General features: G+C 38.0%; 1 protein-coding gene across 1 annotated transcript in view; it reads left to right on the top strand.

Moving 5' to 3' along the window:
• The window catches only part of ZAR1L (zygote arrest 1 like), a 68,735-nt gene extending 48,405 nt beyond the window's left edge, over nucleotides 1–20,330 (top strand). The window contains exon 4 of the mRNA XM_059903266.1: nucleotides 20,249–20,330. Within this exon, the coding sequence (XP_059759249.1) occupies nucleotides 20,249–20,251 (3 nt within the window). The 3' untranslated portion in view covers nucleotides 20,252–20,330. The remainder of the gene's footprint in view (nucleotides 1–20,248) is intronic.
• The last annotated feature ends 1,275 nt before the right edge of the window (nucleotides 20,331–21,605 follow it).

Here is a 21,605-nt window from a genome sequence, read left to right as displayed (position 1 = left end):
ATGTCCATATTACCCAAAGCAATCTACAGATTCAATGCAATCCCTACCAAAATACCCACGACATTTTTCACAAAAATTGAACAATCCAAAAATTTATACAGAATCACAAAAGTTTGTGAAAGCCAAAGCAATATTTGGAAACAAGCACAAAGCTGGAAGCATCACACTCCTGATTTCAATCTATATTATAAAGCTATAGTAATCAGAATCATTATGGTATTGGCACAAAAACAGACACACAAATCAATGGAACAGAATAGAGAGCCCAGAATAAACTCATGCACATATGGTCAATTAATTTATGACAAAGGAGTCAAGAATATCCAGTGAGGAAAGAACGGTCTCTTGATTAAATGATGTTAAGACAATGGGACAGCCACGTAGAAGAGAATGAAACTGCACCACTATCTTACACGATACACAAAAATTAACTCAAAGTGGATTAAAGACTTGAATGTAAAAACCTTAAGACTCCTAGAAGAGAACCAGGTCATAATCTCCTTGATGTTGATCTCGGTGATATTTTTTTGGATTTGACTTCAAAGGCAATGGCAACAAAAGCAAAAATAAACAAATGGGACTACAAACAAGAAAGCTTTTGCACAGGGAAGGATACCGTTAATGAAATAAAAAGCCAACCTACTGGACTTCCTTGGTGGCACAGTGGTTAAGAATCCTCCTGCCAACAAAAAGAATAAAATATCTAGGAATAAACCTACCTAAGGAGACAAAAGACCTGTATGAAGAAATCTATAAGACACTGATGAAAGAAATTAAAGATGATACAAACAGATAGACAGATACACCATGTTCTTGGATTGGAAGAATCAGCATTGTGAAAATGACTATAGTACCCAAAGCAATCTACAGATTCAATGCAATCCCTATCAAAATACCAATGGCATTTTTCACAGAACTAGAACAAGAAATTTCACAATTTGTATGGAAACACAAAAGACCCCGAATAGCCAAAGCAATCTTGAGAAAGAAAAACGGAGCTGGAAGAATCAGGCTCCCAGACTTCAGACTATACTACAAAGCTAAAGTAATCAAGACAGTATAGTACTTGCACAAAAACAGAAATATAGATCAATGGAGTAGGAGAGAAAACCCAGAGGTAAACCCACACACATATGGTCACCTTATCTTTGATAAAGGAGGCAAGACTATACAGTGGAGAAAAGACAGCCTCTTCAATAAGTGGTGCTGGGAAAACTGGACAGATACATGTAAAAGAATGAAATTAGAACACTGCCTAACACCATACACAAAAATAAACTCAAAATGGATTAAAGACCTAAGCATAAGGCCAGACACTATCAAACACTTAGAGGAAAACATAGGCAGAACACTCTATGACATAAATCACAGCAAGATCCTTTTTGACCCACCTCCTAGAAAAATGGAAATAAAACAAAAATAAACAAATGGGACCTAATGAAACTTCAAAGCTTTTGCACAACAAAGGAAACCATAACTGAGACGAAAAGACAAACCTCAGAATGGGAGAAAATATTTTCAAACGAATCAACAGACAAAGGATTAATCTCCAAAATATACAAGCGGCTCATGCAACTCAAAATCAAAAAAACAAACAATCCAATTCAGAAATGGGCAGAAGACCTAAATAGACATTTCTCCAAAGAAGATATACAGATTGCCAAGAAACACATGAAAGGATGCTCAACATCACTAATCATTAGATTAATGCAAATCAAAACTACAATGAGGTATCACCTCACACCAGTCAGAATGGCCATCATCAAAAAATCTACAAAGAATAAATGCTGGAGAGAGTGTGGAGAAAAGGGAACCCTCTTGCACTGTTGGTGGGAATGTAAATTAATACAGCCACTATGGAGAACAGTATGGAGGTTCCTTAAAAAACTAAAAATAGAACTACCATGCGACCCAGCAATCCCACTACTGGGCATATACCCTGAGAAAACCATAATTCAAAAAGAGTCATGTACCACGATGTTCATTGCAGCACTATTTACAATAGCCAGGACATGGAAGCACCCTAAATGTCCATCGACAGATGAATGGATAAAGAAGATGTGGCACATATATACAATGGAATATTACTCAGCCATAAAAAGAAACGAAATTGAGTTATTTGTAGTGAGGTGGATGGACCTAGAGAGTGTCATACAGAGTGCAGTAAGTCAGAAAGAGAAACAAATACCATATGCTAACACCCATATATGGAATCTAAAAAAAATAAAATAAAATAGTGGTTCTGAAGAACCTAGGGTCAGGCTAGGAATAAAGACACAGACTTAGAGAATGGACTTGACACGGGGAGGGGGAAGGGTAAGCTGGACGAATTTAGAGAGTGGCATGGACATATTTATACTACCAAATGTAAAATAGATAGCTAGTGGGAAGCAGCCGCATAGCACAGGGAGATCAGCTCGGTGCTTTGTGTCCACCTAGAGGGGTGGGGTAGGGAGGGTGAGAGGGAGATGCAAGAGGCAGGAGATACGGGGATATATGTATACGTATAGGTGATTCACTTTGTTATACAGCAGAAACTAACATACCATTGTAAAGCAATCATACTCCAATAAAGATGTTAAAAAAAAGAAAAAAAGAATCTGCCTGCCAATGCCGGGGACACAGGTTTGAGCCCTGGTCCAGGAAGATCCCACATGCTGTGGAGCAACTAAGCCCATGAGCCACAACTAATGAGCCTGTGTGCCAGAACTACTGAAGCCTGCGTGCCTAGAGCCCGTGCTCTGCAACAAGAGAAGCCACCGCAATGAGACGCCTGCACACCACAGCAAGGAGTAGCCCCTGCTCACCGCAGCTCGAGATAGCCCTTGTACAGCAATGAAGACCCAATGCAGCCAAAAAAAAAAAGCCAGCTTACTGAATGGAAGAAGATATTTGCAAATCATATATCTGATAGGGGTTAATATCCAAAATATATAAAGAAGTCATACAACTCAATAATAAAAAAAAATAAACCAATCCAATTAAAAAATGAGCAGAGGATCTAAATAGACATTTTTTCAGAGATGACATAGAGACATCTGACAGGCACATGAAACGATGCTCAACATCACTAACCATCAGGGAAATGTAAATCAAAACCACATGAGATATCACCTCATGTTTCAGAATGGCTACTATTAAAAGGTAAGAAATAACAAGTGTTGTCAAGGATGTGGAGAAATGGAAACTCTCATGCATTGTTGATGAGAATGTAAATTGGTGCAGCCACTATGGAAAACAGTATGGAGGTTCCTCAGAAAATTAAAAATAGAACTACCATATGATCCAGCAGTACGACCTCTGTTACTTATTCAAAGAAAATGAAAACACTAATTTGAAAAGATAAATGTACCCCAATGTTTATAGCAGCATTATTTACGATAGCTAATATATGTAAACAACCTAAGTGTCCATTGATGGATGAATGGATAGAGAAGATGTAGTACATATATACACAATGGAGTACTACTCAGCCATAAAAATGAATGAAATCTTGCCAGTTGAGACAACATGGATAGCCCTTGAGAGTATTATGCTAAGTGAAATAAGAGAGTCAAGGACTATATGATTTCACTTACCTGTAGAATATAAAAAACAAAACAAGCAGAGAAAACTGAGCGAAACTCATAGACACAGAGAAAAGATTGGTGGTTGCCAGAGTTGGGGGAGGTGGTTGGAGGGTGAGCAAAATGGGTGAAGGAGATCAAGAAATATAACTTCTAGTCATAATATAAATAAGTCGTTGGGATGTAATATACTGCATGGTCTATAATATTATATTGCAAATTTGAAAGATGCTAAGAAATTAAATCTGAAAAGTTCTCATCACAAGCAAAAAAAATTTTTTTTAAGATTTAATTTTTATTTTTTATTTTTGGCTGCATTAGGTCTTCATTGCTGCACGCAGGCTTTCTATAGTTGCAGCAAGCAGGAGTTACTCTTCGTTGCGGTGCGTGGGCTTCTCATTGTGGTGGCTTCTCTTGTTGCGGAGCACGGGCTCTAGGCACACGGGCTCAGTAGTTGTGGCTCACGGGCCCTAGAGCGCAGGCTCAGAAGTTGTGGCGCACGGGCTTAGTTGCTCCGCGGCATGTGGGATCTTCCCAGACCAGGGCTTGAACCCATGTCCCCTGCATTGGCAGGCGGATTCTTAACCACTGTGCCACCAGGGAAATCCCGAAAATAATTTTTTTTGTAATTTTGTATGGTGACAGATGGTAAATAGACTTATTGGAGTGATCATTTTTCAGTGCACACAGATGTCAAATCATGTTCTATACCTGAAACTAATGTTGTATGTCAATTATACCTTAATAATAAAAAACACGGGCAGGAAAACTGGAGGGACAGCAAGATATGAAATAATTATCTCATAATAGGAATTTGAAATTATCAGGGAGCATAATTGTATTATAGGATTGTCTGATAGCATTGAGGGCTCATTGTGAGATTTGGCACTCTTTAAGATATGCTTGGTTGCAGTTGTGGTCTAGTAATGTCACATTTCAACATGTGCAGATGTGGGAAAGTTTTTTGTTTTTGTTTTTAAACATCTTTATTGGAGTATAATTGCTTTACAATGGTGTGTTAGTTTCTGCTTTATAACAAAGTGAATCAGTTATACATATACATATGTTCCCAGTTTCTGCTTTATAACAAAGTGAATCAGTTATACATATACATATGTTCCCATATCTCTTCCCTCTTGCATCTCCCTCCCTCCCACCCTCCCCATCCCACCCCTCTAGGTGGTCACAAAACACCGAGCTGATCTCCCTGTGCTATGCGGCTGCTTCCCACTAGCTATCTATTTTACATTTGGTAGTGTATATATGTCTATGCCACTCTCTCACCCTGTCACATTTTACCCCTCCCCCTCCCCATATCCTCAAGTCCATTCTCTAGTAGGTCTGTGTCTTTATTCCTGTCTTGCCACTAGGTTCTTCATGACCTTTATTTTCCCTTAGATTCCATATATATGTGTTAGCATACTGTATTTGTTTTTCTCTTTCTGACTACTTCACTCTGTATGACAGACTCTAACTCCATCCACCTCACTACAGATACCTCCATTTCATTTCTTTTTATGGCTGAGTAATATTCCATTGTATATATGTGCCACATCTTCTTTATCCATTCATCCGATGATGGACACTTAGGTTGCTTCCATGTCCTGGCTATTGTAAATAGAGCTGCAATGAACATTTTGGTACATGACTCTTTTTGAATTATGGTTTTCTCAGGGTATATGCCCAGTAGTGGGATTGCTGGGTCGTATGGTAGTTCTATTTGTAGTTTTTTAAGGAACCTCCATACTGTTCTCCATAGTGGCTGTATCAATTTACATTCCCACCAACAGTGCAAAAGGGTTCCCTTTTCTCCACACCCTCTCCAGCATTTATTGTTTGTAGATTTTTTGATGATGTCCATTCTGACTGGTGTGAGATGATATCTCATTGTAGTTTTGATTTGCATTTCTCTAATGATTAATGATGTTGAGCATTCTTTCATGTGTCTGTTGGCAATCTGTATATCTTCTTTGGAGAAATGTCTATTTAGGTCTTCTGCCCATTTTTGGATTGGGTTGTTTGTTTTTTTGTTATTGAGCTGCATGACTGCTTGTAAATCTTGGAGATTAATCCTTTGTCAGTTGCTTCATTTGCAAATATTTTCTCCCATTCTGAGGGTTGTCTTTTGGTCTTGTTTATGGTTTCCTTTGCTGTGCAAAAGCTTTTAAGTTTCATTAGGTGGGAAGGTTTTAACTAGTTAATATTTTTGATTGTCAGCAAGGGAGTGATTATAATCCATGGAATTTAAACTTGTTCGGAAGAGGAGTGAAGATAGGTGGTGGGTAGTGGAAAAAGTAGCGAGGTCTACAGATTGTTATTGATGATGGGAGAAGAATTTTTGGAAAGGGCCGGGGGCTAGAGCAAAAGGAGCCTGAAAGCATATCTGAGTGGGATGCTTAAGCATGAGATTCTGGAGCTGATACACTTATTGCTATGGATGGGGTTTTGGTATAGCCATGAAATTGGGTGGCCAAGGTGGGATGGAGGGGAGCAGAGATTCCCTGGAGGTAAGAATGTTAAAACTGAGAGGAAAAAGGTACTGTTTGGGTTAGCCACGAGGATGTTGCAGTCCCTGAGAATGACATCAGACGTTGGGATGGATAGGAAGACAGTGAGCAATAAGCTATTGTTTATTCAGTGAATAAGGCAGTGTGAGCAGGAGGGCTTTAGGTCGGCGGTTCTCAGCCACAGCTGCACCTTAAAATCATATGAGGGACATTATAAGTAACTATGGCGGGCCACTGTCCTGAGGGTTTGATTTAAGGGATCTGGGGTGGGACCTGTGTCCCAGAGTATCTTAAAAGCTTCCCCAATGACTCAAATATACTCCAAGGTTCACAACTACTGCTGCAGGTGATGGGGATGGGGATGGGCTTGAGGAAGGAGGATGGTTAGTGCACCTGGGCAGCGTGAATATCAAGTCTCTGGGCTGTTTGAAAGAGAAATAAAGAAAGAAGGGTTGGAAATCCGTAGAGTGGAGCAGGGGGGAGTTTTGTCATCCTGCTGGCCCAGGAACTCCTGGAAGTTGTTGGCAGGTGGCCAAAGTTCTTGGAACCCAAAGTTAGCTTACAATGTTAGAGAAAGAGTTTGCTGTTAAAAACAAAGTCTGGGCTAGAGGAGATGGTGACAGAGAAGGAAGTGCCTGACAGGAAACTGCTTTGTAATGGTCTGAGTGAATTCTAGTCACTCACTTCCTGTGACCTCAAATACAAAACAAAGTAACAAATCAATGACAGACTTGGAGTTGAATCACTACACAAACACCCTCCATGGAAAAATGATTGAGGGTGTGAACTTCGCTGGAGAATAAATTTCTCCTAATTCAACAGCTTTCAAAGTGAGTTGGCTATTAAGATGCTGGTTTGGTGGACCCTGCTCTGGATTTACCTGAGTGAGCACTTACTTTTGACTAGCCTCCTCCAGTGATTCTTAGGTTCAAGAACCACCAGAGCAGTGTTAACAATCTTGGAGTGGATTAGAATCACCTGGGGAACTTTAAACAGCCTTGGAGTTGCACGCTTCAGACCAGTTAAATCAATCTCTGGAGGAGTGGAGTGGGTATTGGAGTTTGTAGTTCCCCACATGATTTAATGTGCAACTAAGGTTTCAAACTCACTGCACTACACTCTGATTCTTACAGGAGAGACAGGTGAGTATCCTGTTTTTTTCTCAGAGACTTTGCATACCACCTCTGTGTTTTTAGACTTCTCAGTAGCAGACTCACACATCCAACCATTTGCTCGCCATTTGTCTTGGGTGTCTAATTAGGCAAATCAAAGTTAACATGTCTAAAATTAAATCTTGTTTTCCACTTTCCATATGTGTACCTCCTTGTCTTGGTAAATAGCAACTCTATTCTTCTAGTTATTTGGGCCAAATTTTGGAGTCTCTCACATTTCCATGTGTCATCATCAAGTCCTGTCAGCTCTATCTCTGAAATGTTTCCAGAATAGGCCCACTTCTAATAACCTCCGTTGCTACGCCCCTATCCCAAGCCAACATAACTCATGAGTGCACTGTTGCAATAGCCTTCTAACTGGTCTTCCTGCTTCTGCCGTCCTATAGTCTGTTCTGCAACATAGCAGCCAGAGTGATCCTTTTTTAAAAATTTACTTTTATTGTGGTAAAATATGTATAACCTGAAATTTACCATCTAAGTACACAGTTAAGCGACATTAAGTACATTCACCATGTAGTGTAACCATACCACTCTATTTCCAGAATTTTTTCATCATATAGATCAATGGAACAGTATAGAAAGCCCAGAGATAAACCCACGCACATATGGTCAACTTATCTTTGATAAAAGAGGTAAGAATATACAATGGAGAAAAGACAGCATCTTCAATAAGTGGTGCTGGGAAAACTGGACAGCTACATGTAAAAGAATGAAATTAGAACACTCTCTAACACCATACACAAAAATAAACTCAAAATGGATTAAAAACCTAAGTGTAAGGCCAGACACTATCAAACTCTTAGAGGAAAACATAGGCAGAACACTCTGACATAAATCACAGCAAGATCCTTTTTGACCCACGTCCTAGAGAAATGGAAATAAAAACAAAAATAAACAGGAAACCATAAACAAGACCAAAAGACAACCCTCAGAATGGGAGAAAATATTTGCAAATGAAGCAACTGACAAAGGGTTAATCTCCAAGATTTACAAGCAGCTCATGCAGCTCAATATCAAAAAAAACAAACAACCCAATTCAAAAATGGGCAGAAGATCTAAATAGACATTTCTCCAAAGAAGATATACAGATTGCCAACAAACACATGAAAGAATGCTCAACATCATTAATCATTAAAGAAATGCAAATCAAAACTACAATGAGATATCCCCTGTGTCCTGTTTTCTTGTTCTTCATGTCCTGGCATAGACAAACAAGCACATCTCCTCTCCATGAAAATATAAAATCTTTGAGAACAGGGATATATCTGTTTTAATAACTGCAGTATCCCCTGAAACAGTGCCTAGCCCAGAGTGGGTACATAATAAATACTTGCTGGATGAAGGAAAAAACTCAGCTCATGATGGGCATTCAAATATCAATTAATTGTGAGTAAGTGTATAAAAAAGCTTAAAAAAAACCCAGCTTTAGTGAGATATAATTAAGATACTGTAAAACCACCCACGGACACTAACGTCTATGTTCTTCAGGCAGGTATTTGGAAGCAGGTGTAAGCTATTGATGTAAGCAGCCTGGAGATCCCCTTATTTCTTTTTTTTTAAAATTTGTTTTTTAAATTTTATATTGGGCTATATTTGATTTACAATGTTGTGTTTCAGGTGTACAGCAACCTGATTTAGTTATACATATACGTGTCTCTATTCTTTTTCAGATTCTTTCCCCATGTAGGTTATTACAGAGTATCAAATAGAGTTCCCTGTGCTATACAGTAGGTCCTTGTTGATTATTTTATATACAGTAGTGTGTGTATGTTAATCCCAAACTCCTAACTTATCCCTGCCCTCCACCTTTCCACTGTGGTAACCATAAGATTGTTTTCTAAGTCTGTGAGTCTGTTTCTGTTTTGTAAATAAGTTCATTTGTATCATTTTTAAAGATTCTACATATAAGTGATATCATATGATATTTGTCTTTTCTCTGTCTAGCTTACTTCACTTAGTATGATAATCTCTAGGTCCATCCATATTGCTGCAAATGGCATTATTTTGTTCTTTTTAATGGCTGAGTAGTATTCAATTGTCTATATATACACCACATCTTCTTTATCCAGTCATCTGTCGATGGACACTTAGGTTGCTTTCATATCTTGGCTACTGTAAATAGTGCTGCAGTGAACATTGGGGTCCATGTATCTTTTTGAAGTATGGTTTTCTCCAGATATATACCCAGGAGTGTGATTGCTGCATCATATGGTAGCTCTATTTTTAGTTTTTTAAGAATCTCCATACAGTTTTCCATAGTGGCTGCACCAATTTGCATTCCCACCAACAGTGTAAGAGGGTTCTCTTTTCTCCACACCCTCTCCAGCATTTATTCTTTGTAGATTTTTTGATGATGGCCATTCTGACCGGTGGGAGGTGATACTTCTTTGTAGTTTTGATTTGCATTTCTCTAATAATTAGTGATGTTGAGGAGCTTTTCATGTGCCTCTTGGCCATCTGTATGTCTTCTTTGGAGAAATGTCTATTTAGATCTTCTGCCCATTTTTTGATTGCGTTGTTTGTTTTTTTCATATAGAGCTGCATGAGCTGTTTGTATATTTTGAAGATTAATCCCTTGTCAGTTGCATCGTTTGCAAATATTTTCTCCCATTCTGTGGGTTGTCTTTTCATTTTGTTTATGGTTTCCTTTGCTGTGCAAAAGCTTTTAAGTTTAATTATGTCCCATTTGTTTTTGCTTTTATTTTCATTACTCTGGGAGGTGGATCCAAAAAGATATTGCTGTGATTTATGTCATAGAGTGTTCTTTCTATGTTTTCCTCTAAGAGTTTTATAGTATCCAGTCTTACATTTAGGTCTTTAATCCATTTTGAGTTTTTTTTTGTGTGTATGGTGTTAGAGAATATTCTAATTTCATTCTTTTACATGTAGGTGCCCAGTTTTCCCAGCACCACTTACTGAAGAGACTGTCTTTTCTCTATTGTATATTCTTGCCTCTTTTGTTGTAGATTAATTGACCATAAGTGTGTGGGTTTGCTTCTGGGCTTTCTATCCTGTACCACTGATCTATATTTCTGTCTTTGTGCCAGTACTACACTGCTTTGATTACTGTAGCTTTATAGTATAGTCTGAAGTCAGGGAGCCTGATTCCTCCCTCTCTGTTTTTCTTTCTCAAGATTGATTTGGATATTCAGGATCTTTTGTGTTTCCATACAAATTTTAAGATTTTTTTGTTCTAAATCTGCAAAAAATCCCATAGGTCATTTGATAGGGGTTGCATTGAATCTGTAGATTGCCTTGGGTAGTATAGTCATTTTGACGATATTGATTCTTCCAATCCAAGAACATGGTATATTTTTCCATTTGTTTGTGTCTTTGATTTCTTTCATCAGCATCTTATAGTTTTCAGAGTACAGGTTTTTTGCCTCCTTAGGTAGGTTTATTCCTAGGTATTTAATTCTTTTTATTGTGATAGTTAATGGAATTGTTTCTTTTTTTTGGGGGGGGGAAGACCTTGTCTTTGTGCTACAAAGTCCATGTTTAATTTTTAAAAATTATTTAATATGATTTTCTTTCCGTATGAAACATGAAACTTGACAGGTTTCAGAACTAATTATCCCATTATTGTAGGACTATGGGAATTACTCTTTGATTTTCAAAAGAGAAAGTTAGATTTTTATTTTATTTTTTTCTGTTATTTCTGAGATATACATTTTAAAGTAATAACTAGAATTATGACTTATTATATCAGAACATATAAGATTTTTAGAAATTTCATGTAATGTCTGAAACATTTATATTAACATATTTCCATACAGATAAGCAAAGAAAGTTTAGTATTAGTTGTTCTTTTTATTTGTTTATTTCTTTTCTTATACTGCAGATTCTTATTAGTCATCAATTTTATACATGTCAATCCTAATCTCCCAATTCAGCACACCACCATCCCCACCCCACCGTGGTTTCCCCCCCTTGGTGTCCATACATTTGTTGTCTACATCTGTGTCTCAACTTCTGCCCTGCAAACCGGTTCATCTGTACCATTTTTCTAGGTTCCACACACATGCGTTAATATACGATATTTGTTTTTCTCTTTCTGACTTATTTCACTCTGTATGACAGTCTCTAGATCCATCCACGTCTCAACAAATGACTCAATTTCGTTCCTTTTTATGGCTGAGTAATATTCCATTGTATATATGTACCACAACTTCTTTATCTATTCATCTGTCGACAGGCATTTCGGTTGCTTCCGTGACCTGGCTATTGTGAATAGTGCTGCAATGAACATTGGGGTGCATGTATCTTTTTGAATTATGGTTTTCTCTGGGTATATGCCCAGTAGTGGGATTGCTGGATCATATGGTAATTCTCTTTTTAGTTTTTTAACGAACCTCCATACTGTTCTCCATAGTGGCTGTATCAATTTACATTCCCACCAACAGTGCAAGAGGGTTCCCTTTTCTCCACACCCTCTCCAGCATTTGTTGTTTGTAGATTTTCTGATGATGCCCATTCTAACAGGTGTGAGGTGATACCTCATTGTAGTTTTGATTTGCAGTTCTCTAATAATTAGTGATGTTGAGCAGCTTTTCATGTGCTCCTTGGCCATCTGTATGTCTTCCTTGGAGAAATGTCTATTTAGGTCTTCTGCTCATTTTTGGATTGGGTTGTTTGTTCCTTTAATATTTAGCTGCATGAGCTGTTTATATATTTTGGAGATTAATCCTTTGTCCATTGATTCGTTTGCAAATATTTTCTCCCATTCTGAGGGTTGTGTTTTGGTCTTGTTTATGGTTTCCTTTGCTGTGCAAAAGCTTTGAAGTTTCATTAGGTCCCATTTGTTTATTTGTGTTCTTATTTCCATTACTCTAGGAGGTGGTTCAAAAAAGATCTTGCTGTGATTTATGTCAAAGAGTGTTCTGCCTATGTTTTCCTCTAAGAGTTTTATAGTGTCCGATCTTACATTTAGGTCTTTAATCAAATTGGAGTTTATTTTTGTGTATGGTGTTAGGGAGTGCTCTAATTTCATTCTTTTACATGTAGCTGTCCAGTTTTCCCAGCACCACTTATTGAAGAGACTGTCTTTTCTCCATTGTATATCTTTGCCTCCTGTTTCATAGATTAGTTGACCATAGGTGCGTGGCTTTATCTCTGGGCTTTCTATCTTGTTCCATTGATCTATGTTTCTATTTTTGTGCCAGTACCATATTGTCCTGATTACTGTAGCTTTGTAGTATAGTCTGAAGTCAGGGAGTCTGATTCCTCTAGCTCCGTTTTTTCCCCTCAAGACTGCTTTGGCTATTCGGGGTCTTTTGTGTCTCCATACAAATTTTAAGATGATTATTTGTTCTAGTTCCGTAAAAAATACCATTGGTAATTTGATAAGGATTGCACTGAATCTGTAGATTGCTTTGGGTCGTATAGTCATTTTCACAATATTGATTCTTCCAATTCAAGAACATGGTATATCTTTCCATCTGTTGGTATCATCTTTAATTTCTTTCATCAGTGTCTTATAGTTTTCTGCATACAGGTCTTTTGTTCTCCCTAGGTAGGTTTCTTCCTAGGTATTTTATTCTTTTTGTTGCAGTGGTACATGGGAGTGTTTCCATAATTTCTCTTTCAGATTTTTCATCATTAGTGTATAGGAATGCAAGAGATTTCTGTGCATTAATTTTGTATCCTGCAACTTTACCAAATTCATTGATTAGCTCTAGAAGTTTTCTGGTGGCATTTTTAGGATTCTCTATGTATAGTATCATGTCATCTACAAACAGTGACAGTTTTACTTTTTCGTTTCCAATTTGCATTCCTTTTATTTCTTTTTCTTCTCTGATTTCCGTGGCTAGGACCTCCAAAACTATGTTGAATAATAGTGGTGAGAGTGGACATCCTTGTCTCATTCCTGATCTTAGAGGAAATGCTTTCAGTTTTTCACCCTTGAGAATGGTGTTTGCTGTGGGTTTGTCATATATGGCCTTTATTATGTTGAGGTAGATTCCCTCTATGCCCACTTTCTGGAGAGTTTTTATCATAAATGAGTGTTGAATTTTGTCAAAAGCTTTTTCTGCATCTGTTGAGATGATCATATGGTTTTTATTCTTCAATTTGTTAATATGGTGTATCACATTGATTGATTTGCGTATATTGAAGAATTCTTGCATCCCTGGGATAAATCCCACTTGATCGTGGTGTATGATCCTTTTAATGTGTTGTTGGATTCTGTTTGGTAGTATTTTGTTGAGGATTTTTGCATCTATGTTCATCAGTGATATTGGTCTGTAATTTTCTTTTTTTGTAGTATCTTCGTCTGGTTTTGGTATCAGGGTGATGGTGGCCTCATAGAATGAGTTTGGGAGTGTTCCTTCCTCTACAATTTTTTGGAAGAGTTTGAGAAGGATGGATGTTAGCTCTTCTGTAAATGTTTGACAGAATTCACCTGTGAAGCCATCTGGTCCTGGACTTTTGTTTGTTGGAAGATTTTTAATCACAGTTTCAACTTCATTATTTGTTATGGTCTGTTCATATTTTCTATTTCTTCCTGGTTCAGTCTTGGAAGGTTATACCTTTCTAAGAATTTATCCATTTCTTCCAGATTGTCCATTTTATTGGCATAGAGTTGCTTGTAGTATTCTTTTAGGATGCTTTGTAGTTCTGTGCTGCCTTTTGTACCTTCTCCTTTTTCATTTCTAACTTTACTGATTTGAGTCCTCTTCCTCTTTTTCTTGATGAGTTTGGATAATGGTTTATCCATTTTATTTATCTTCTCAAAGAACCAGCTTTTAGTTTTATTGATCTTTGCTATTGTTTTCTTTTTTTCTATTTCATTTATTTCTGCTCTGATCTTTATGATTTCTTTCCTTCTGCTAACGTTGGGTTTTGTTTGTTCTTCTTTCTCTGGTTCCTTTAGGTGTAAGGTTAGATTGTTTACTTGAGATTTTTCTTGTTTCTTGAGGTAGGCTTGTATAGCTATAAACTTCCCTCTTAGAACTGCTTTTGCTGCATCCCATAGGTTTTGGATTGTCATGTTTTCATTGTCATTTGTCTGTAGGTATTTTTTGATTTCCGCTTTGATTTCTTCAGTGATCCCTTGGTTATTTAGTAACGTATTGTTTAGCCTCCATGTGTTTGTGTTTTTTATGTTTTTTTCCCTGTAATTCATTTCTAATCTCATAGCATTGTGGTCAGAAAAGATGCTTGATATGATTTCAATTTTCTTAAATTTACTGAGGCTTGATTTGTGACCCAAGATGTGATCTATCCTGGAGAATGTTCCATGTGCACTTGAGAAGAAAGTGTAATCTGTTTTTGGATGGAATGTCCTATAAATATCAATTAAATCTATCTGGTCTATTGTGTCATTTAAAGCTTGTATTTCCTTATTTATTTTCATTTTGCATGATCTGTCCATTGGTGTAAGTGAGGTGTTAAAGTTCCCCACTATTATTGTGTTACTGTCGATTTCCTCTTTTATAGCTGTTAACAGTTGCCTTATGTATTGAGGTGCTCCTATGTTGGGTGCATATATATTTATAATTGTTATATCTTCTTCTTGGATTGATCCCTTGATCATTATGTAGTGTCCTTCCTTGTCTCTTGTAACATTCTTTATTTTAAAGTCTATTTTATCTGATATGAGTATTGCTACTCCAGCCTTCTTTTGATTTCCATTTGCATGGAATATCTTTTTCCATCCCCTCACTTTCAGTCTGTATGTGTCCCTAGGTCTGAAGTGGGTCTCTTGTAGACAGCATATATATGGGTCTTGTTTTTGTATCCATTCAGCAAGCCTGTGTCTTTTGGTTGGAGCATTTAATCCACTTACGTTTAAGGTCATTATCGATATGTATGTTCCTATTACCATTTTCTTAATTGTTTTAGGTTTGTTTTTGTAGGTCCTTTTCTTCTCTTGTGTTTCCCACTTAGAGAAGTTCCTTTAGCATTTGTTGTAGAGCTGGTTTGGTGGTGTTGAATTCTCTTAGCTTTTGCTTGTCTGTAAAGCTTTTGATTTCTCCATCGAATTTGAATGAAATCCTTGCTGGGTAGAGTCATCTTAGTTGTAGGTTCTTCCCTTTCATCACTTTAAATATATCATGCCACTCCCTTCTGGCTTGTAGAGTTTCTGCTGAGAAGTCAGCTGTTAACCTTATGGGAGTTCCCTTGTATGTTATTTGTCGTTTTTCCCTTGCTGCTTTCAATAATTTTTGTTTGTCTTTAATTTTTGCCATTTTGATTACTATGTGTTTCGGCATGTTTCTCCTTGGGCTTATCCTGTATGAGACTCACTGTGCTTCCTGGACTTGGGTGGCTATTTTCTTTCCCATGTTAGGGAAGTTTTCGACTATAATCTCTTCAAATATTTTCTCTGGTCCTTTCTCTCTCTCTTCTCCTTCCGGGACCCCTATAATGCGAGTGTTGTTGCGTTTAATGTTGTCCCAGAGGTCTCTTAGGCTGTCTTCATTTCTTTTCATTCTTTTTTCTTTAGTCTGTTCCGCAGCAGTGAATTCCACCATTCTGTCTTCCAGGTCACTTATCCGTTCTTCTCCCTCAGTTATTCTGCTATTGATTCCTTCTAGTGTAGTTTTCATTTCAGTTATTGTATTGGTCATCTCTGTTTGTTTGTTCTTTAATTCTTCTACGTCTTTGTTAAACATTTCTTGCATCTTCTCGATCTTTGCCTCCATTGTTTTTCCGAGGTCCTGGATCATCTTCACTATCATTATTCTGAATTCTTTTTCTGGAAGGTTACCTATCTTCACTTCATTTAGTTGTTTTTCTGGGGTTTTAACTTGTTCCTTCATCTGCTATATAGCCCTCTGCCTTTTCATCTTGTCTATCTTTCTGTGAATGTGGTTTTTGTTCCACAGGCTGCAGGATTGTAGTTCTTCTTGCTTCTGCTGTCTGCCCTCTGGTGGATGAGGCTATCTAAGAGGGTTGATGGGAGGGACTGGTTGGGATTGTTTCTTTAATTTCTCTTTCTGATCTTTTGTTACTAGTGTATAGAAATGCAACAGATTTCTGTGCATTTATTTTGTATCCTGCAACTTTACCGAATTCATTGATGAGCTCTAGTAATTTTCTGATAGCGTCTTTAGGATTTTCTATGTATAGTATCATGTCATCTGCAAACAGTGACAGTTTTACTTCTTCTTTTCCAATTTGGATTCCTTTTATTTGTTTTTTTTCTCCGATTGCCATGGCTAGGATTTACAAAAGTAGATTGAATGAAAGTGAGGAGAGTGGACATCCTTGTCTCGTTTCTGATCTTTCAGCTTTTCATCATTGAGCATGATGTTAGCTGTAGGCTTGTTATATATGGCCTTTATTATGTTGAGGTATGTTCCTGCCATGCCCACTTTCTGGCGGGTTTTTATCATAAATGGGTGTTGGATTTTGTCAAAAGCTTTTTCTGCATCCATTGAGGTGATTATATGGTTTTTATTCTTCAGGTTGTTAATCTGGTATATCACACTGATTGATTTGTGGATATTGAAAAATCCTTGCATCCCTGGGATAAATCCCACTTGATCGTGGTGTATGATCCTTTAATGTATTGTTGGACTTGGTTTGCTAGTGTTTTGTTGAGGGTTCTTGCTTCTATGTTCATCAGTGATATTGGCCTGTAATTTTCTTTTTTTGTGGTGTCTTTGTCTGATTTTGGTATCAGGGTGATAGAGGATCATAGAATGAGTTTGGGAGTGTTCCCTCCTCCCTCTTTTTAAAAATAGTTTCAGAAGGATAGGTGTTAGCTCTTCTCTAAATGTTTGATAGAATTCACCTGTGATGCCATCTAGTCCTGGATTTTTGTTTGTAGGGGTTCTAAAATCACTGTTTCAATTTCAGTGCTTGTGATTGGTCTGTTCATATTTTCTCTTCCTGGTTCAGTTCTGGAAGATTGTACCTTTCTAAGAATTTGTCTATTTCTTCTAGGTTGTCCATTTTACTGGCATATAGTTGCTTGTACAGTAGTCTCTTATGATCCTTTGTATTTCTGTGGTGTCAGTTGTAACTTCTCCTTCTTCATTTCTAATTTTACTGATTTAAGCCCTCTCCCTTTTTTTCTTGATGAGTCTGGCTAAAGGTTTATCAATTTTGTTTATCTTTTCCAAGAACCAGCTTTTAGTTTCATTGGTCTTTTCTATTGTTTTCTTCATCTCTATTTCATTTATTTCTGCTCTGATCTTTATGATTTCTTTCCTTCTACTAACTTTGGGTTTTGTTTGTTCTTCTTTGTCTAGTTGCTTTTGGTGTAAAGTTAGGTTGCTTATTTGGGATTTTTCTTGTTTCCTGAGGTAAGATTGTATTGTTGTAAACTTCCCTCTTAGGACTGCTTTTTCTGTGTCTCGTAGGTTTTAGATCACTGTGTTTTCATTTTCATTTTTCTCTAGGTATTTTTTTGATTTTTTCTTTGCTTTTCTCAGTGATCCATTGACTGTTTAGTAGCATATTTTTTAGCCTCCACCTATTTGTGTTTTTTACAGTTTTTTTTTCTTGTAATTCATTTCTAACCTCATAGCATTGTGGTCAGAAAAGATGCTTGATATGATTTCAATTTTCTTAAATATTGAGGATTGCTTAATGGCCCAGCATGTGATCTATCCTTGAGAATGTTCTATATGCACTTGAGAAGAATGTGTATTTTGCTTCTTTTGGATGGAATAGTCTATAAATATCAATTAAGTCCATCTGGTCTAATGTCATTACGGCCTGTGTTTCCTTATTGATTTTCTGTCTGGATGATCTGTCCATTGATGAAAATGGGGTGTTAAAGTCCCCCACTCTTATTGTGTTACTGTCGATTTCTCTCTTTATGGCTGTTGGTATTTGCTTTATATATTGAGGTGCTCCTATAATGAGTGCGTATAACTATTTACGATAGTTATATCTTCTTCTTGGGTTGATCTCTGATCATTATGTAGTGTCCTTCTTTGTCTCTTATAACAGTCTTTAGTTTAAAATGTATTTCGTCTGATATGAGTATTGCTATTCCAGCTTTCTTTTGATTTACATTTGCGTGGAATACCTTCTTCCCTCCTCTCACTTTCAGTCTGTATGTGTCCCTAGGTCTGAAGTGGGTCTCTTGTAGACAGCATATATATGGGTATTGTTTTTGTATCCATTCAGCAGTCAGTGTCTTTTGGTTGGAGCATTTAATCCACTTACATTTAAGGTGATTACCAATATGTATGTTCTTTTTTTTTTTTTTTTTTTTTTGTCCACACTTTGCAACATGTGGGATCTTAGTTCCCTGAATAGGGATCAAGCCCATGCCCACTGCATTGGAAGTGCAGAGTCTTAACCACTGGACTGCCAGTGAAGTCCCCCAGTATGTATGTTCTTATTTCTATTTTGTTAATTGTTTTGGGATTGTTTTCATAGGTCTTTTTTCTTCTCTTCCTCTTTTGTTGTCTTCTCTTGTGATTTGATGACTGTCTTTAGTGTTGTGTTTGGATTACTTTTTCTTTTTTGTGTGTATATCTATTGTTGATTTTTGGTTTGCAGCTACCATGAGGTTTTGATATAGCAGTCTATATATATACAGGAAGTTGCTGGTCTCTTAATTTCAAATGCATTTTCAATATCCTGCATTTGTACTGTCCTCTTCTCATGATTGCTGCTTTTGATATCATATTTGTGTGTGGATGATTTCCTATATTTACTGTATGTTTGCCTTTACCAGTGAGCTTTCCCATTTGTAATTTACTTGTTTCTATTTGTGGGCTTTTCTTTTCTACCTAGAGAAGTTCTTTTAGCATTTGTTTTAAAGCTGGTTTGGTGGTGCTGAATTCTCTTAGCTTTTGCTTGTCCGTAAAGCTTTTGATTTCTCCATCGACTGTGAATGAGAGCATTGCTGGTTAGAGTATTCTTGGTTGTAGGTTTTTCCCTTTCATCACTTTAAATATATCATGACACTCCCTTCCGGGCTGCAGAGTTTCTGCTGAAAAATCAGCTGATAACCTTATGAGGATTCCCTTGTATGTTATTTGTTGCTTTCCCCTTGTTGTTTTTAATATTTTCTATTTGTCTTTAATTTTTGTCAATATGATTAATATGTGTCTCGGCAGGTTCCTCCTTGGGTTTATCCTGTATGGGACTCTCTGTGCTTCCTGGACTTGGGTGACTGTTTCCTTTCCCATGTTAGGGAAGTTTTTGGCTATTATTTCTTCAAATATTTTCTCAGGTCCTTTCTCTTTCTCCTGTCCTTCTGGGACCCCTATAATGGGAATGTTGGTGTGTTTAATGTTGTCCCAGAGGTCTTGTAGACTGTCCTCATTTCTTTTCATTGTTTTTTCTTTATCCTGTTCTGTGGCAATGATTTCCACCATTCTGTCTTCCACCTCACTTATACATTCCTCTGCCTCATTAATTCTGCTATTGATTCCTTCTAGTGTATTTTTCCTTTCAGTTGTTTTATTGTTCATCTGTTTGTTCTTTAAATTTTCTAGCTCTTTGTTAAACATATCTTGTATCTTCTTGGTCTGTGCTTCCATTCTTTTTCTGAGATCTTGGATCATCTTTAATTACGCTGAGTTCTTTTTTGGGTAGATTGCCTATCTTCACTTCACTTAGTTGTTCTAGGGTTTTATCTGGAACATATTCCTCTGCTGTCTCATTTTGTCTAACTTTATGTGTTTGCTGTCCTACAGTCTGCAGGATTATAGTTCCTCTTGCTCCTGGTGTCTGCCCCCTGGTAGATGAGGCTGGTCTAAGAGCCTTGTACAGGCTTCCTGTTGGGAGGGACTCATGCCTGCCCACTGGTGGGTGGTGGGTCTTGTCCCTCTGGTGGGTAGGGCCATGTCAAATGGTGTGTTTATAGGCAGCTGTGGGCTCAGGAAGACTTTAAGCAGCCTTAACGTCTGCTGAAGGGTGGGGCTGCATTCCTACCCTGTTGGTTGTTTGGCCTGAGGCATCCCAACATTATGGGTAGCCTTTGGGCTGTTGGGTAGGGCCAGGTCTTGGCATCAAAATGGCGGCCTCCAGGACAGCTTACACCAATGAGTACTCCCCAGTACCTCTGCCACCAGTGTCCTTGTCTTCACAGTGAGCCACAGCCACCTCCTGCCTCTCCAGGACACTCTCCAAGATCAGCAGGTAGGTCTTGCCCAGGCTCTTATGAAGTCACTGCTTTTTCCACTGGGTCCCAGTGCACATGAAATCTTGTGTGCGCCCTCCAAGAGTGGCATTTCTGTTTCCCCCAGTTCTGTGGAGTTTCTGCGATGAAGCCCCTCTGACCTTCAAAGCCAAATGCTCTGGGGGCTCCTCCTCCCAATTCCACATCCCCATACTGGGGAGCCTGACCTGGGGCTCAGAACTCTCACTTCTGTGGGAGAACCTCTGCGATATAATTATTTTAGTTTGTGGGTCGCCCACCTGGTGGGTATGGGATTTGATTATATCACGAATGGAACCCTCCTACCATCTCATTGTGGCTTCTTTTTTGTCTTTGGAAGTAGATTATCTTTTTGGTAGGTTCCAGTCATTTTTTGTCGATGGTCATTCAGCTGTTAGTTTTGATTTTGGTGTTTTCGTGAGGTGGGTGAGCTCAGGTCCTTCTACTCTGCCATCTTTCTGGGGATCTCTCTGAGGGTTCTGTCAAAATGCAGATTCTGAATCTGTAGGTCTGCAGTAGGACCTGAGAGTCTGTGTTTCTTCCAGGCTCCCAGAAAAGGTAGCTAATATTGATCTGTGTGCTTTGAGCAGCAAGACTGTAGTGAGGATAACACCAAGCTTCTGAAACGAATTTGTCTTAAATGATAATACTGTTACTGGTTTGTTCTTAAAGGATATGATAAGATACAGATGAACATCCATATGGAACAGATGTGTAGGGCAGGGCTTGGGGAAAGCGTGCAGAGCTTCCATGACCGCTCTGGGCACCCCTGCTTGTTCCCCTCCCTAGATGCTCCCCCCTTGTTTCTGTAATTTGCAATTCACTGAAAAGAACAGAATTAGGATTTGGAACCTGAAGAGCCTTAAGACCTAACTCTGTGCATGTTTGTGGACACGTGTGCAGGTGCAATGCTAAGTTACAAGCATCTTTATTTCAGAGCTGTACTAACATATTAACAGTCTCACCTATTGGTGAGAATAAGACATTCGCATGCCTCTAAAATGTATGGTGCTTTTTCTAAAATACTCGATTTGGACATTACAATTTTAATCAAGTTATGTCTAAGTTGCAGTGCACCTGTCTGAATTGTTTTATGCCCGTGGGTAAAGTGTATCATGTTTTGGGACTAGAAAGCACGGAGGTATGAGGAGGTATTTCTCTTATCCCAGAAGCATCTGTTTGATATCTGCCCTCTCCTTTGGGTGGATATCTCTACCTCTCCTCTCCCCTCCTCTCCATCCCTGTTCCTTGGGAAGTGAAAATTAACACTTCAGTAACAGAGGCACAA

The sequence above is a fragment of the Balaenoptera ricei genome, chromosome 18 (genome assembly GCF_028023285.1).
Source record: "Balaenoptera ricei isolate mBalRic1 chromosome 18, mBalRic1.hap2, whole genome shotgun sequence".
Lineage (NCBI taxonomy): Eukaryota > Metazoa > Chordata > Mammalia > Artiodactyla > Balaenopteridae > Balaenoptera > Balaenoptera ricei.
This window is presented reverse-complemented; position numbering and strand designations above follow the sequence as displayed.